The following is a 16,811-nucleotide window of genomic DNA, read 5'->3' as shown; positions in this document are numbered from 1 at the left end:
GCCCAGAGCCCAGTCACTGACAGTTCATTCACAGCAGGCCACAAGTCAAACACTCCAGGAATACATTAAATGGTAGGACACTGAGAAGTGTAGGGGAACAGCGGGACCTTGGAGTGCATGTCCACAGATCCCTGAAGGTAGCAGACCAGGTAGATAAGGTGGTTAAGAAGGCGTTCGGTATATTTGCCTTTATTAGTTGAGGCATGGAATACAAGAGCAGGGACGTTATGCTTAAACTATATAAAACACTAGTTAGGCCACAGCTGGAGTACTGTGTGCAATTCTGGTCACCACATTACAGGAAAGATGTGATTGCACTGGAGAGGGTACAGAGGAGATTTACCAGGATGTTGCCAGGACTGGAGAATTTTAACTGTGAGGAAAGATTGGAGATGCTGGGTCTGTTTTTCTTTGAAACAGAGGAGGCTGAAGGGAGACTTTGAGGTGTATAAAATTATGAGGGGCCTGGATAGAGTGGATAGGAAGGACCTATTTCCCTGAGCAGAGTGGTCAACAACCAGGGGACATAGATTTAAAGTAATTGGGGGGAGGTTTAGAGGGGATTTGAGTGGAAATGTCTTCACCCAGAGGTTGGTGGGGGTCTGGAACTCACTGCCTGAAAGGGTGGTAGAGGCAGAAACCCCCACCACATTTAAAAAGTACTTGGATGTGCACCTGATGGCTTGCATCCTAGTGTCTTAAGAGAAGTAGCGACAGGGATTGTGGATGCATTGGTTGTAATTTACCAAAATTCCCTGGATTCTGAGGAGGTCCCAGCAGATTGGAAAACTGCAAATATAATGCCCCTATTTAAAAAAGGAGGCAGACAAAAAGCAGGAAACTATAGACCAGTTAGCCTAACATCTGTGGTTGGGAAAATGTTGGAGTCCATTATTAAAGAAGAAGTAGCAGGACATTTGGAAAAGCAAAATTCGGTCATGCAGAGTCAGCATGGATTTATGAAGGGGAAGTCATGTTTGACAAATTTGCTGGAATTCTTTGAGGATGTAACGAACAGGGTGGATAAAGGGGAACCAGTGGATGTGGTGTATTTAGACTTCCAGAGGCATTTGACAATGTAAAAGTTCACGGGGTTGGGGGTAATATATTAGCATGGATAGAGGATTGGCTAACGAACAGAAAATAGAGATTCGAGATAAATGGCTCATTCTCGGGTTGGCAACCAGTAACTAGTTGGGTGCCGCAGGGATCAATGCTGGGGCCCCAACTATTTACAATCTATATTAACGACTTGGAAGAAGGGACTGAGTGTAACGTAGCCAAGTTTGCTGATGATACAAAGGTGGGAGGAAAAGCAATGTGTGATGAGGACACAAAAAATCTGCAAAAGGACATAGACAGACTAAGTGAGTGGGCAAAAATTTCGCAGATGGAGTATAATGTTGGAAAGTGTGAGGTTATGCACTTTGGCAGAAAAAAAATCAAAGAGTAAGTTATTATTTAAATGGAGAAAGATTGCAAAGTGCTGCAGTACAGCGGGACCTGGGGGTACTTGCGCATGAAACACAAAAGGTTAGTATGCAGGTACAGCAAGTGATCAGGAAAGCCAATGGAATCTCGGCCTTTATTGCAAAGGGGATGGAGTATAAAAGCAGGGAAGTCTTGCTACAGCTATACAGGGTATTGGTGAGGCCACACCTGGAATACTGCTACAGTTTTGGTTTCCATATTTACAAAAGGATATACTCGCTTTGGAGGCAGTTCAGAGAAGGTTCACTGGGTTGATTCCGGGGATGAGGGGATTGACTTATGAGGAAAGGTTGAGGAGGTTGGACCTCTACTCATTGGAATTCAGAAGAATGAGATATGATCTTATCGAAACGTATAAGATTATGAGGGGGTTTGGCAAGGTGGATGCAGAGAGGATGTTTCCACTGATGGGGGAGACTAGAACTAGGGGGCATGATCTTAGAATAAGGGGCCACCCGTTTAAAACAGAGATGAGGAGAAATTTCTTCTCTCAGAGGGTTGTAAATCTGTGGAATTCGCTGCCTCAGAGAGCTGTGGCAGCTGGGCCATTGAATAAATTTAAGACAGAGATAAACAGTTTCTTAACTGATAAGGGGGTAAGGGGTTATGGGGAGCGGGCGGGGAAGTGGAGCTGAGTCCATGATCAGATCAGCCATGATCTTATTGAATGGCAGAACAGGCTCGAGGGGCCATAGGTTCTACTCCTGCTCCGATTTCTTATGTTCTTATATTCTTATGTTCTTGAAGTGCCATAATATACAGGGCTACGGACCAAGAGCTCGAAAGTGGGATTAGGCTAGGTGGCTCTTTTTCGGCCGGCGCGGACACGATGGGCCGAATGGCCTCCTTCCGTGCTGTAAATATCTGTGAGTCTATGATTCTATGAACAATTAACTGACCAGATTACACTCAAAAGGCAAAGATATCTGAGAAATGTCTTTATCTGAGAAAGGATAAACTTTGTCTCAGAGAGGCTGCAGCGAAGGTTCACTCGATTCGTGGAATGGAACTAAAATGGTGAGGAACTATTAACTGTTGGTGCTCAGAGAGATTTGCGGGTCCTTGTACAGTAAACACAGAAAGTGAGTGTGCAGGTACAGCAAGCAATAAGGAAGGCAAATGGCATGTAGTCCTTTATTGCAAGGGGGTTGGAGTATAAGAGTAAGGAAGCCTTGTTACAATTGTACAGGGCCCTGGTGTGACCACACCTGGAGTACTGTGCACAGTTTGGGTCTCCTTATCGAAGGAAGGATATACTTGCCTTGGAGGTGGCACAACGGAGGTTCACTAGATTGATTTCTGGGGTGAGAGGGATGTCCTATAATGAGAGATTGTGTAGAATGGGCCGATACTCTCTGGAGAAGAATGAGGTGATCTCATTGAAACGTACAACATTCTGAGGGGGATTGACAGGGTAGATGCAGGGAGGATGTTTCCACCTGGGCTGGGGAGTCTAGAACTAGGGGTCACAGTCTCAGGATAAGGGGTCGGCCATTTAGGACTGAGATGAGGAGGAATTTCTTCACTCAGTGGGTGGTGAATCTTTGGAATTCTCTGCCCCAGAGGGCTGTGGAGGCTCGGTTGTTGAGTATATTCAAGGCTCAGATCGATAGATTTTTGGACTCTATGGGAATCAAGGGATATGGAGATCGGGCGGGAAAGTGGAGTTGAGGTCGAGGTTGAGATCAGCCGTGATCTCATTGAATGACAGAGCAGGCTCGAGGGGACGAATGGTTCCCTCCTATTTCTCATCTACTTGCTGCCCCTTGGTGACATCATCCCAAAACGGCGTCAGTTTGCACATGTACGCTGATAACATCCAGCTCTATCTCACTACCACTTCTCTCAACCCCTCCATGGTCTCTAAATTGTCAGACTGCTTGTCCAACATCCAGTGTGAACATTCTGTGAATACTCAGGTCCGCAACACTGTGAATACTCCCCCTGTACTGAGAATACTCCCCCGCACTGCAAATACTCCCCCCGCACTGCAAATACTCCCCCTGTACTGCGAATACTCCCCCCGCACTGCAAATACTCCCCCCGCACTGCAAATACTCCCCCCGCACTGCAAATACTCCCCCCGCACTGTCAGTACTCCTCCCGCACTGCGAATACTCCCCTGCACTGTCAGTACTCCCCCCGCACTGCGAATACTCCCCCACACTGTGAATACTCCCCCCACACTATGAATACTCCCCCCGCACTGTGAATACTCCCCCCACACTGTGAATACTCCCCCCACACTATGAATACTCGCTCTGCACTGCGAATACTCCCCACGCACTGCAAATACTCCTCCACACTATGAATACTCCCCCCACACTATGAATACTCCCCCCGCACTGTGAATACTCCCCCCACACTATGAATACACGCCCCGCACTGCGAATACTCCCCCCACACTATGAATACTCCCCCCACACTATGAATACTCGCCCCGCACTGTTAATACCCGGGTCCACAATTGACCAGAAACTTAACTGAACCAGCCACATAAATACTGTGGCTACAAGAGCAGGTCAGAGGCTGGGTATTCTGTGGCAAGTGTCTCACCTCCTGACTCCCCAAAGCCTTTCTACCATCTACAAGACACAAGTCAGGAGTGTGATGGAATACTCTCCACTTGCCTGGATGAGTGCAGCTCCAACAACACTCAAGAAGCTCAACATCATCCAGGACAAAGCAGCCACTTGATTAGCCCCCCATCCACCACCTTCAACATTCACTCCCTCCACCACCGGCGCCCCCTGGCTGCAGTGTGCACCGTCTACAAGATGCACTGCAGCAACTCACCAAGGCTTCTTTGGTAGCACCTCCCAAACCCCCGACCTCTACCACCTAGAAGGACAAGGGCAGCAGGAGCATGGGAACACCACCACCTCCACGTTCCCCTCCCAGTCACACACCATCCTGACTTGGAAATATATCGGCCGTTCCTTCATCGTCGCTGGGTCACAATCCTGGAACTCCCTCCCTAACAGCACTGTGGGAGCACCTTCACCACACGGACTGCAGCGGTTCAAGAAGGCGGCTCACCACCACCTTCTCAAGGGGCAATTAGGGATGGGCAATAAATGCCGGCCTTGCCAGTGATGCCCACATCCCAGGAACGAATATTATAGCTAATGAGGATTAAGCCCGGCGTTTGTTGAGAGTTAGTTATTTTGGGCGGGGGGGAGAGGGGTAGACAAATTCTGGGTTACAGATACTGGTCTGGACAAGATAATTGTCAACATAAGAACATAAGAAATAGAAGCAGGAGTCGGCCATTCAGCCCCTCGAGCCTTCTCCGCCATTTAATACGATCATGGCTGATCTGATCTTGGGCTCAGCTCTACTTCCTGCCCCCTCCCCATAACCCCTTAAATATGTTGCAGGGTGATAGATTTAGTGGAGGCTATTCACAAACCATGTTGGATTCCTTCCATTTTGGCGGGAATGTGGGTCTTTGTCGCCGTTTTGACACCATGGTCACCATCTGTTGAAACGTCGGATTGCGGCCAATTTCGGCTTCAAATGCAGCCTGAAAATCCGGCGTGGCACCACCTGGAAAACACCAAACACGCTGTGCCATTAACGAGGGATCTGGCAGCAGAGAGGTGGGAGCTCGGGGGGAGAGATCGTGGGGGGAGATCGTGGGGGGAGATCGTGGGAGAAATCGGGGGGGGAGATTGGGGGGGAGAACGGGGGGGAGATCAGGGGGGAGGGGAAATCGGGGGGAAGTTCGGGGGGAGATTGGGGGGGGGAGATTGGGGGGAAGATCGGGGGGGAGATCGGGGGGGAGATCGAGGGGGAGGGGAGATCGGGGGGAAGTTCGGGGGAGAGATTGGGGGGGGAGATTGGGGGGGGTGATCGGCGGGAAGATCACGGGGGAGATCAGGGGGGGAGATCGGGGTGTGAGTTCCGGGAGGGGAGGGGAGATCAGGGGGGAAGTTCGGGGGGGAGATTGGGGGGGGGCGATTGTGGGGGGAGATCGGGGGGGAGGGGAGATCGGTGGGGAGATCGGGGGGAGATCGGGGGGGGGGGAGAGAAGATCGGGGGGGAGATCGGGTGGGAGATCGGGGAGGAGATCGGGGGGGAGATCGGGGGGAGATCGGGGGGGGAGGGGAGATCGGGGGGAGATCGGAGGGGAGATCGGGGGGAGGGGAGATCAGGGGGGAGATTGGGGGGGAGGGGAGATCGGGGGGGGAGTTCGGGGGGAGGGGAGATCCGGGGGGGAGATCGGGGGGTAGATTGGGGGGGGGAGATTGGGGTGAGGGGACATCGGGGGGGGGAGATTGGGAGTGAGATCGGGGGGGAGGGGAGATCGGGGGGGAGATCGGGGGGGAGGGGAGATCAGGAGGGGAGATTGGGGGTGAGATCGGGGGGGAGATCGGTGGTGGGGGGAGATCGGGGGTGAGAGGAGATTGGAGGTGAGATCGGGGGGAAGGGGAGATTGGGGGTGGGGAATATCGGGGGGGAGATCGGGGTGGGAGATCAGGGGGGGAGATCATTGGGGGAGATCGGGGGGGAGATCGCGGGGGAGGGGAGATTGGGGGGGGAATATCGGGGGAGAGCTCGGGGGGGTGATCGGGGGGAGATCGGGGGGAGATCAGGCGGGGAGATCGGGGGGGGGAGATTGGGGGGGAGATCGGGGGGCTGAGAGATCGGAAGGGGGGAGATCCGGGGGAGATCGGGGGGGGGGGAGATCGCGGGGGAGATCGTGGGGGGAGATCATGGGGGAGATCGGGGGGAGATCGGGGGGGGAGTGATAGGGGCGGGGAGATCGGGGGGGAGATCACGGGGGAGATCTGGGGGGGGGAGACCGTGGGGGAGATCGGGGGGGTGCTTGGGGGGGGGGAGATCAGGGGGGAGCTCAGGGTCGGGGGGAGATCGGTGGGAGATCGGGAGGGGAGATCGGGGTGGGGGGGGAGATCGGGTGAGAGATCGGGGGGGGAGATCGCGGAGAAGATCGGGGGGGAGATCGTGGGGTGGAGATTTGGGGTGAGAGATCGGGGGGAGATCGGGGGGGAGGGGAGATCGGGGGGGAATATCGGCGGGGAGATCGGGGTGGGAGATCAGGGGGGGAGATCGTTGGGGGAGATCGGGGGGAGATCGCGGGGGAGGGGAGATTGGGGGGGAATATCGGGGGGGAGTTCAGGGGGGAGATCGCGGGGAGATCGGGGGGAGATCAGGCGGGGAGATCGGGGGGGGGAGATTGGGGGGGAGATCGGGGGGGTGAGAGATCGGAAGGGGGGAGATCCGGGGGAGATCGGGGGGGGAGATCGCGGGGGAGATCGTGGGGGGAGATCATGGGGGAGATCGGGGGGAGATCGGGGGGGGAGTGATAGGGGCAGGGAGATCGGGGGGGAGATCACGGGGGAGATCTGGGGGGGGGAGATCGTGGGGGAGATCGGGGGGTGCTTGGGGGGGAGATCAGGGGGGAGCTCAGGGTTGGGGGGCGATCGGTGGGAGATCGGGAGGGGAGATCGGGGTGGGGGGGAGATCGGGTGAGAGATCGGGGGGGGAGATCGCGGAGAAGATCGGGGGGGAGATCGTGTGGTGGAGATTGGGGGTGAGAGATCGGGGGGAGATCGGGGGGGAGGGGAGATCGGGGGGGGAGTATCGGCGGGGAGATCGGGGTGGGAGATCGGCGGGGGGAGATCGGGGGGGAGATCAGGTGGGGGAGATCGTGGGGAGAACGGGGGTGGGGGAGCTCGGGGGGGGAGATCGGGGGGAGATCGGGCGGGGAGATCGGAGGGGGAGATCGGAGGGTGAGAGATCGGGAGGGGAGATCGGGGGGGGAGAGATCGGGGGGTGAGAGATCGGGAGAGGGGATCGGGAGGGGGAGAGATCGGGGATGAGCTCGGGGGGGGGGGGGTTGATCCGGGGGAGATCGGGGGGGGGTGATCGGGGGGGAAATCGGGCGGGTGATTGGGGAGGGGAACATCGGGGGGGGAGCTCGGGGTGGGGGGGGGGATTGGTGGGAGATCGGGGGGGTGATTGGGGGGGAGATCGGGGGGAAGATCGAGGGGAGATCGGGGGGTGATCGGAGGGGGGGAGATCGTGGGGGGGAGATTGTGGGTGAGAGATCGGGGGGGTGATCGGGGGTAGATCGGGGGGGAGATCGGGGTGGGGGGGAGATCTGGGGGGAGATCGGGGGGGAGATCACGGAGAAGATCGGGGGGGACATCGTGCGGGGGAGGTTGGGGGTGAGAGATTGGAGTGGGAGCTTGGGGTGGGCGATTGGGTGGGAGATCGGGGTGGGAAATCGGGGGGGGGGAGATCAGGGAGGAGATCGGGGTGGGGGGGGGATTGGTGGGAGATCGGGGGGGTGATTGGGGGGGAGATCGGGGGGAAGATCGAGGGGAGATCGGGGGGGTGATCGGAGGGGGGGAGATCGTGGGGGGGAGATTGTGGGTGAGAGATCGGGGGGGGTGATCGGGGGTAGATCGGGGGGGAGATCACGGAGAAGATCGGGGGGGGAGATCGGGGGGGAGATCGCAGAGAAGATCGGGGGGGGAGATCGTGGGGGGAGATTGGGGGTGAGAGATCGGGGGAAGATCGGGGGGAGATCGGGGGAGTGGGTGATCAGGGGGGAGATCGGGGGGGGGAGATCGGGGAGGGAGAGATCGGGGGGTAGCTTGGGGGGGGGGAGATCCGGGGGAGATAGGGTGGGTGATCGGAGGGGGAGATCGAGGGGGGGAGATCGGGGTGGGGGGAGATCAGGGGGGGGGGGTTGATCAGGGGGTGAGAGATCGAGAGGGGAGATCGTGGGGGGGGGTAGATCGGGGGGGGGAGCTCGTGGGGGGGGAGATCCGGGGCAGATCTGGGGGGAGATCGTGGGAGAGATCATGAGGGGAGATCATGGGGGAGATCGGGGGGAGATCGGGGCGGGGTGTTTGCGGGGGGGAGATCGGGGGGGGAGCTCAGGGTGGGGGGGTGATCGGGGGGGTGATTGGGGGGGAGATCGGGGGGGGAGATCGGGGGGGAGATCGGGGGGGGGAGATCGCAGAGAAGATCGGGGGGGCAGATCGTGGGGGAGAGATTGAGGGTGAGAGATCGGGGGGGTGATCGGGGGGAGATCGGTGGGGGTGATCGGGGGGGAGATCGGAGTGGGGGGGAGATCGGGGGGGAGATCGGGGGGGAGAAGATCGGGGGGGGAGATCGTGCGGGGGAGATTGGGGGTGAGAGATCGGAGAGGGAGCTTGGGGTGGGCGATCGGGTGGGAGATAGGGGTGGGAGATCGGGGGGAGGTGAGATCAGGGAGGAGATCGGGGTGAGGGAGATCGGGTGGGGGGAGCTCGGGGAGGGGGTAGATAACAACATAAGAAATAGGAGCAGGAGTTGGCTATACGGCCCCTTGAGCCTGCTCCGCCATTCAGTAAGATCACGGCTGATCTGATCATGGACTCAGCTCCACTTCCCCGCCCGCTCCCCATAACCCTTCACTCCCTTATCGCTCAAAAATCTGTCTATCTCCACCTTAAATATATTCAATGACCCAGACTCCACAGCTCTCTGGGGCAGAGAGTTCCACAGATTTACAACCCTCTGAGAGAAGAAATTCCTCCTTATCTCAGTTTTAAATGGGCAGCCCCTTATTCTGAGACTATGCCCCCTACTTTTAGTTTCCCTCATTGGTGGAAACATCCTCTCTGCATCTACCCTGTCGAGCCCCCTCAGGATCTTATACGTTTCAATAAGATCACCTCTCATTCTTCTAAACTCCAATGTGTAGAGGCCCAACCTACTCAACCTTTCCTCATAAGACAACCCCCTCATCTCCGGAATCAACCGATTGAACCTTCTCTGAACAGTCTCCAATGCAAGTATATCCTTCCTTAAATACGGAGACCAAAACTGCATGCAGTACTCCAGGTGCGGCCTCACCAATACCCTGTACAGATGTAGCAGGACTTTTCTGCTTTTATACTCCATCTCCCTTGCAATAAAGGCCAACATTCCATTTGCCTTCCTGATCACTTGCTGTACCTGCATACTAACTGTGTTTCATGCACAAGGACCCCCAGGTCCCGCTGTACTGCAGCACTTTGTAATTTTTTGCCATTTAAATTATAATTTGCTTTTTTATTATTTCTGCCGAAGTAGATAACCTCAGTACATTGATATCTTCCTGCAGTTCACAGCTTTCTTTTTCATTATCAAGCACACAGCCTATTTTAGTATCATCTGCAAACTTCTTAATCATATCCCCTACATTCAAGTCCAAATCATTGCTGTATAAGAGTAAGGAAGTTTGCTACAATTGTGAGACCACACCTGGAGTACTGTGTACAGTTTGGGTCTCATTATCTAAGGAAGGATACACTTGCCTTGGAGGCGGTGCATCGAAGGTTCACCAGATTGATTCCTGGGGTGAGAGGGTTGTCCTATGATGAGAGATTGTGTAGAATGGGCCGATACTCTCTGGAGTTTAGAAGAACAAGAAGTGATCCCATTGAAACATACAACATTCAGAGGGGGATTGACAGGGTAGATGCAGGGAGGGTGTTCCCCCCCACCCCCCGCCCCGGGCTGGGCAGTCTAGAACCAGGGGTCACAGTCTCAGGATAAGGGGTCGCCCATTTAGACTGAGATGAGGAGAAACTTCTTCACTCAGAGGGCGGTGAATCTTTGGAATTCTCGACCCCAGAGGGCTGTGGATGTTGTTTCTGAATATATTCAAGGCTGAGATCGATAGATTTTTGGGGTCCAGGGGAATCAAGGAAACTGGGGATCGGACGGGAAAGTGGAGTTGAGGTCGAAGATCAGCCGTGATCTTATTGAATGGCAGAGCAGGCTCGAGGGGCTGAATGGCCGACTCCTGCTCCTAGTTCTTATGTTTTTATGAAAGAGAGAGAGGATAGAGGTCACAGAGGGATCAGACGATATATTGGATAGTGTCAATGGAAACTGCTCGAGGAATGTTGAGAGATTAATCATCGGACGGGGTTTCCCAGAAGGCAGTGGGCAGGCAAGGTCATCCCTTCGATAGCCTCTCCGTTTGTTCACTTACCGGGGAACAGATCGGCACATTTCATGAAGATCTCCCACAGGACGAGGGCCAGTGAGTAGACATCGGCCTGCTTCAGGGTGGTCTCACAGTCATGCAGGTTTATCGAGCCGTCCAGTATTTCGGGGGCCATGTAGCGATGGGTCCCGACCTAGAGAAAGGTGCAGCCAGTCACCAGACTTTTTTCCCAATCAATAATCCTTTATTGCTTGCATGTGGGGGTCTATTTAATGGCTGAAGTGCTCTGTGCTAGCAGACACTCAACCAAGGCCACCAACTACCTCGTGTGTGTAAGCTCCCCAGCCACTGACTCCATCCCTCTCCCCAAATCCTGTCCAAGGCTCAACCAAACTGTTCGCAACCTTGGTCTCACATTTGACCCTGAAATGAGCTTCCAATCACATATGTGCAGCATAACTAAGACCGCCTATTTCCACCCTCCATAACATCGCCCATCTCCGCCCCTGCCTCAGCTCCTCCGCTGCTGAAACCCTCATCCATGCCTTTGTTACCTCCAGATTCGATCATTCCAATGCACTCCTGGCCGGCCTCCCACATTCTACCCTACGTAAACTTCAGGTGATCAAAAACTCGGCTGCCCCTTGTAGTGGCTCGCACTGAGTCCCGCTCACCCATCACCCCCTGTGCTCGCTGACCTACATTGGCTCCCAGTTGAGCAATGCCTCGATTTCAAAAGTCTCATCCTTGATTTCAAATCCCTCCATGGCCTCCTCACCCATCCCTAATGATCAGCATCCCTGATTATAATCACTCAACCATTGGCGGCCTTCAGCTGCCTGGGCCCCAAGCTCTGGAAATCCCTCTCTACCTCTCTTTCCTTCTTCAAGACGCTCCTTAAAACCGACCTCTTTGACCAAGCTTTTGGTCACCTGCGCTAATTTCTCCTTATGTGGCTCGGCATCAAATTTTTATCTCATAACACTCCTTGGGAAGTTTCACTACGTTAAAGGCGCTATATAAACAGGTAGTCATTGTTCATCATGATATTAATCAGATCCCCCCCCGCAGTCTACGCTTCTCAAAAGCCCAGAGTCTGAACTATTTTAGCCTATCTTGATGACTAAGATGCTTTAGAAACATAGGACCAGACTTTCGGCTCATTGTCGGCGATTTTCTCGGCGGTACAGCTGGTTTTCCGCCCGGCGAGAGCTTGGTATCGCCCACATCTGAAGTCGCCCGCCAGGACCAGACCGCCCGCGTGCAATGCCGAGAACAATTGCCAGGGTGTAAGTTTGGCCTCAACCACCGGCGTCCAGATCGGCGAGAGACCCGCCCGGTATAAGCTGCTTAAACCAGGCGGTAAGGGGAACCCTGCAGAGAAAGGTCAGAGAAAGGGACTTTATTTATTTATTTTTTTAATTTTAAAAGGGCGATTAGATTTAAAACTGTCTTGGGAACGCTTTATACGTTTCTCCCGCTCCTTAGGCCCATCCGCAACCCAGGACTACATTTTTGTACTTACCGGCCACTCCGGTAACGACCGCCCATGTTGCTAATTTCCCACTTACCGCCGAGAGACTGCCAACAATGAGTGAGCGATGCCCGTTTTCTCGCTGGGCGATTAGTTTTACTTACTTTACACATAAAAATGGAAATTCTCGCCAGCTTTTCTCGCCAAACGCTAGCGATGTTTCTCAGTGGGCAATCGGGCATTGAGGGCCTTTAGGGAAAATCTGGCCCATAGAAACACAGAAAATAGGAGCAGTAGAAGGCCATTCGGCCCCTCGAGACTGCACCACTATTCAATATGATCATGGCTGATCCTCTATCCCATCACCATATACCCGCTTTCTCCCCATACCCCTTGATGCCTTTTGTGTCTAGAAATCTATCTATCTCCCTCTTAAATATATTCAGTGACTTGGCCTCCACAGCCTTCTGTGGTAGAGAATTCCACAGGTTCACCTCCATCTGAGTGAAAACATTTCTCCTCATCTCGGTCCGAAATTTCCTACCCCGTATCCTGAGACTGTGACTCCTTGTTCTAGACTTCCCAGCCCGGGGAAACATCCTCCCCGCATCCAGTCTATCCAACCCCATCAGAATTTTATACATTTCAATGAAATCCCCTCTCATTCTTCTAAACTCTAGTGAATACAGGCCTAGTCGACTCAATCTCTCCTCATATGACAGTCCTGCCACCCCAGGAATCAGTCTGGTGAACCTTCGCTGCACTCCCTCTATGGCAAGTATATCCTTCCTTAGGTAAGGAGACCAAACCTGCATACAATACTCCAGGTGTGGTCTCACCAAGGCCCTGTATAACATTCTTGCTCCTGTACTCAAATCCTCTTGCAATGAAAGCCAACATACCATTTGCCTTCCGAACTGCTTGCTGCACCTGCGTGTTTGCTTTCAATGCTTTAAATTGGGAATTAGTTTTGTGATGGTATTAAGGAGCATCTTGAAGGAGGAAAGAGGTTGGGCGGGGTGGGGGTGGGGGTGGGGGGTGGCGTGGAGTGGTTTAGGGAGGGAGCTCCAGAGCTTGGGGCCCAGGCAACAGAAGGCGCGGCCACCAATGGTGGAGTGATTATAATCAGAGATGCTCAGGAGGGCAGAATTAGAGGAGCACAGACATCTCGGGGGACAGGGGGGGGACAGGGGGGGGCGGGGTTGTGGGGCTGGAGGGGATTACAGAGATAGGGAGGGGCGAGGCCATGGAGGGATTTGAAAACAAGGATGAGAATTTTGAAATTGAGGCGTTGCTTAACCGGGAGCCAATGTAGGTCAGCGAGCACAGGGGTGATGGGTGAGCGGGATTCGGTGCGAGCTAAGACAAGGGCAGCCAAGTTTTGGATCACCTCTAGATTACGGAGGGTATAAAGGAAGTGAATAGACAGTGGTCCAGCTGACAATTTATTTCAGTTAAACGAGATAGGCAGGACCAGGGGCACAAATTTAATTTATATCGGGTTAGATCGAGGTTAGATGTCAGGAGGTGGGTCTTTTCCCTGAGAACAGAAGACCCCTGGAACAAGCTGTCGTTTCATGTGGTGGACGGTGAATCACTGAATTCCTTCAGGCTAAAGCTGGATCTGTTTCTGGCTGCGGCGGAGATCATCTCTTACAGAAGGAGGTACTGCAGGGGATTCAGCGCCAGAGGGATCACCTGGGCTAGTATTCCTCGCCTAGATGGGCCGGAGAGGAATTTCCCAGATTTGTTTCCCCAAATTGACCTGGGTTTTGGATCTGTTTTTTTGCCTCTCTCGGGAGATCACATGGTTTGGGGTGGGGAGTGTATCTGTTGTCACACGGGATATACGGCACAGAAAGAAGCCACTGGGCCCAACCAGTCCACACCGGCGTTTATGCTCCACTCGAGCCTCCTCCCGTCTTTCCACATCTAAATCTATCAGCATAACCCTCTATTCCCTTCTCCCTCATGTGTTTATCCAGCCTCCCCTTAAATACATCGATACTATTCGCCTCAACCCCTCCCTGTGGCAGCGAGTTCCACATTCTCACCACTCTCTGGGTAAAGAAGTTACTCCTGAATTCCCCATTGGATTTCTTGGTGACTATCTTATATTGATGGCCTCTAGTTATGCTCTTCCCCACAAGTAGAAACATTCTCTCTGTATCCACCCTATCAAAGCCTTTCATAATTTTAAACATAGAAACATAGAAACATAGAAAATAGGTGCAGGAGTAGGTCATTCGGCCCTTCGAGCCTGCACCGCCATTCAATAAGATCATGGCTGATCATTCCCTCAGTACCCCTTTCCTGCTTTCTCTCCATACCCTTTGATCTCTTTAGCCGTAAGGGCCATATCTAACTCTCTCTTGAATATATCCAATGAACTGGCATCAACAACTCTCTGCGGCAGGGAATTCCACAGGTTAACAACTCTCTGAGTGAAGAAGTTTATCCTCATCTCAGTCCTAAATGGCTTACCCCTTATCCTTAGACTGTGACCCCTGGTTCTGGACTTCCCCAACATTGGGAACATTCTTCCTGCATCTAACCTGTCCAGTCCCGTCAGTATTTTATATGTTTCTATGAGATCCCCTCTCATCCTTCTAAACGCCAGTGAATACAGGCCCAGTCGATCCAGTCTCTCCTCATATGTCAGTCCTGCCATCCCGGAAATCAGTCTGGTGAACCTTCGCTGCACTCCCTCAATAGCAAGAACGTCCTTCCTCAGATTAGGAGACCAAAACTGAACACAATATTCCAGGTGAGGCCTCACTAAGGCCCTGTGCAACTACAGTAAGACCTCCCTGCTCCTATACTTAAATCCCCTAGCTATGAAGGCCAACATATCATTTGCCTTCTTCACTGTCTGCTGTATCTGCATGCCAACTTTCAATGACTGATGTACCATGACACACAGGTCTCGTTGCACCTCCATTTTTCCTAATCTGCCGCCATTCAAATAATATTCTGCCTTTGTGTTTTTGCCGCCAAAGTGGAAAACTTCACATTTATCCACAATATACTGCATCTGCCATGCGTTTGCCCACTCACCTAACCTGTCCAAGTCACCCTGCAGCCTCTTAGTGTCCTCCTCACAGCTCACACCGTCACCCAGTTTAGTGTCATAAGCCTCAATTTGGTCACCGCTCAGCCTTTTTTCAAGAGAAAAGAGACCCAGCCCGTTCATCGTTTCCTGATATGTATACCCTCGCATTTCTGGTATCATCCTTGTAAATCTTCTCTGCACCCTCTCCAGTGCCTTTATATCCTTTTTATAAAATGGCGACCAGAACTGTGTGCAGTGCTCCAAGTGCGGTCTAACCAAGGTTTGATATAGGTTTAACATAACTTCCCTACATTACAATTCTATACCTCTCGAAATAAACCCGAGTGCTTGGTTTGCATTTTAATGGCCGTGCTACCCTGCGTCCCAAAGTATGACGATGGTGTGGGCCAGGATGGATAGACCAGATGTTCTTTACCTGCCCGATAGTGTCTGTGTATTCCCGCAGAGCGGAATGGTGATCTGCTGGTTAATTTACCGTGTAGACACGGGCGGTTCGGTGGGTTCCCATGTTGTGGCTGCTCACGGCCGTGGCCACACCGAAGTCGCTGATGACACAAGTTCCATCCTCCTTCACCAGAACGTTGTGACTGGTCAGATCTCGATGGACAACCACCGGTTTGTGAAAACCTGGTCAAAGACAATCACTTCCGTTATTCAGTTAGTGTCTGCTGTGGCTCAGTGGGTAGCACTCTCTCCTCCGAGTCAGAAAGCCATGGGTTCAAGTCCCTCTCCAGGAACTTGAGCACAAAAATATCTAGGCTGATACTCCCGCTGCAGTACTGAGGGAGTGCTGCACTGTCGGAGGGGCAGTTCTGAGGGAGTGCTGCACTGTCGGAGGGGCAGTACTGAGGGAGTGCTGCACTGTCGGAGGGGCAGTACTGAGGTAGCGCCGCACTGTCGGAGGGGTAGTGCTGAGGGAGTGCCGCACTGTCGGAGGGATAACCAAGGCACGGATGAGGGTTTCAGCAGCGGATGAGCTGAGGCTGGTGAAGACCTTCCCGTTCCAATGTTACACAGGTGGAAAAAGGTGGTTTTGGTTCTGCCTAAATAGGGATAGGTTAAAAAAATTCCAAAACTCACTCATTCTAAGTGTCAACCAGACTCAGTGGAAACCCTTCAACCCTCTGAGTCAGAAGGTTGTGGATACCAGGACATGAGCCCACACTTAGCCCTACATTCCCGGGCAGTACTGCAGCTAAGGCTGAATGGCCTCCTCATGTTCCTAATGTAACAGGCTCGAGGGGCTGAATGGCCTCCTCCTGTTCCTGTGTAACAGACTCGAGGGGCTGAATGGGCCTCCTCCTGTTCCTGTGTAACAGGCTCGAGGGGCTGAATGGTCTCCTCATGTTCCTGTGTAACAGGCTTCGAGGGGCTGAATGGCCTCCTCCTGTTCCTGTGTAACAGGCTCGATGGGCTGAATGGCCTCCTCCTGTTCCTGTGTAACAGGCTCGAGGGGCTGAATGGTCTCCTCCTGTTCCTGTGTAACAGGCTCGAGGGGCTGAATGGTCTCCTCCTGTTCCTGTGTAACAGGCTCGAGGGGCTGAATGGTCTCCTCCTGTTCCTGTGTAACAGGCTCGAGGGGCTGAATGGGCCTCCTCCTGTTCCTGTGTAACAGGCTCGAGGGGCTGAATGGTCTCCTCCTGTTCCTGTGTAACAGGCTCGAGGGGCTGAATGGCCTCCTCCTGTTCCTGTGTAACAGGCTCGAGGGGCTGAATGGCCTCCTCCTGTTCCTGTGTAACAGGCTCGAGGGGCTGAATGGTCTCCTCCTGTTCCTGTGTAACAGGCTCGAGGGGCTGAATGGTCTCCTCCTGTTCCTG

At 53.5% G+C, this 16,811-nt stretch overlaps 1 protein-coding gene across 2 annotated transcripts in view; it reads right to left on the bottom strand.

Annotated features, from left to right (window-relative positions):
- The window catches only part of LOC139281365 (bone morphogenetic protein receptor type-2-like), a 61,135-nt gene that overhangs the window by 4,096 nt on the left and 40,228 nt on the right, over positions 1-16,811 (bottom strand). For both annotated transcript variants that reach the window (XM_070901517.1, XM_070901518.1), the window contains 3 exons: positions 15,470-15,621; positions 10,493-10,640; positions 4,904-5,040 (listed from right to left, as the gene is read on the bottom strand). In XM_070901517.1, the coding sequence (XP_070757618.1) occupies positions 4,904-5,040; positions 10,493-10,640; positions 15,470-15,621 (437 nt within the window). The remainder of the gene's footprint in view (positions 1-4,903; positions 5,041-10,492; positions 10,641-15,469; positions 15,622-16,811) is intronic.

Source organism: Pristiophorus japonicus, chromosome 15, assembly GCF_044704955.1.
Source record: "Pristiophorus japonicus isolate sPriJap1 chromosome 15, sPriJap1.hap1, whole genome shotgun sequence".
Taxonomy (NCBI): Eukaryota; Metazoa; Chordata; class Chondrichthyes; family Pristiophoridae; genus Pristiophorus; species Pristiophorus japonicus.
The sequence above is the reverse complement of the archived record's forward strand: the minus strand, read 5'-3'. Positions and strand labels throughout refer to the sequence as shown.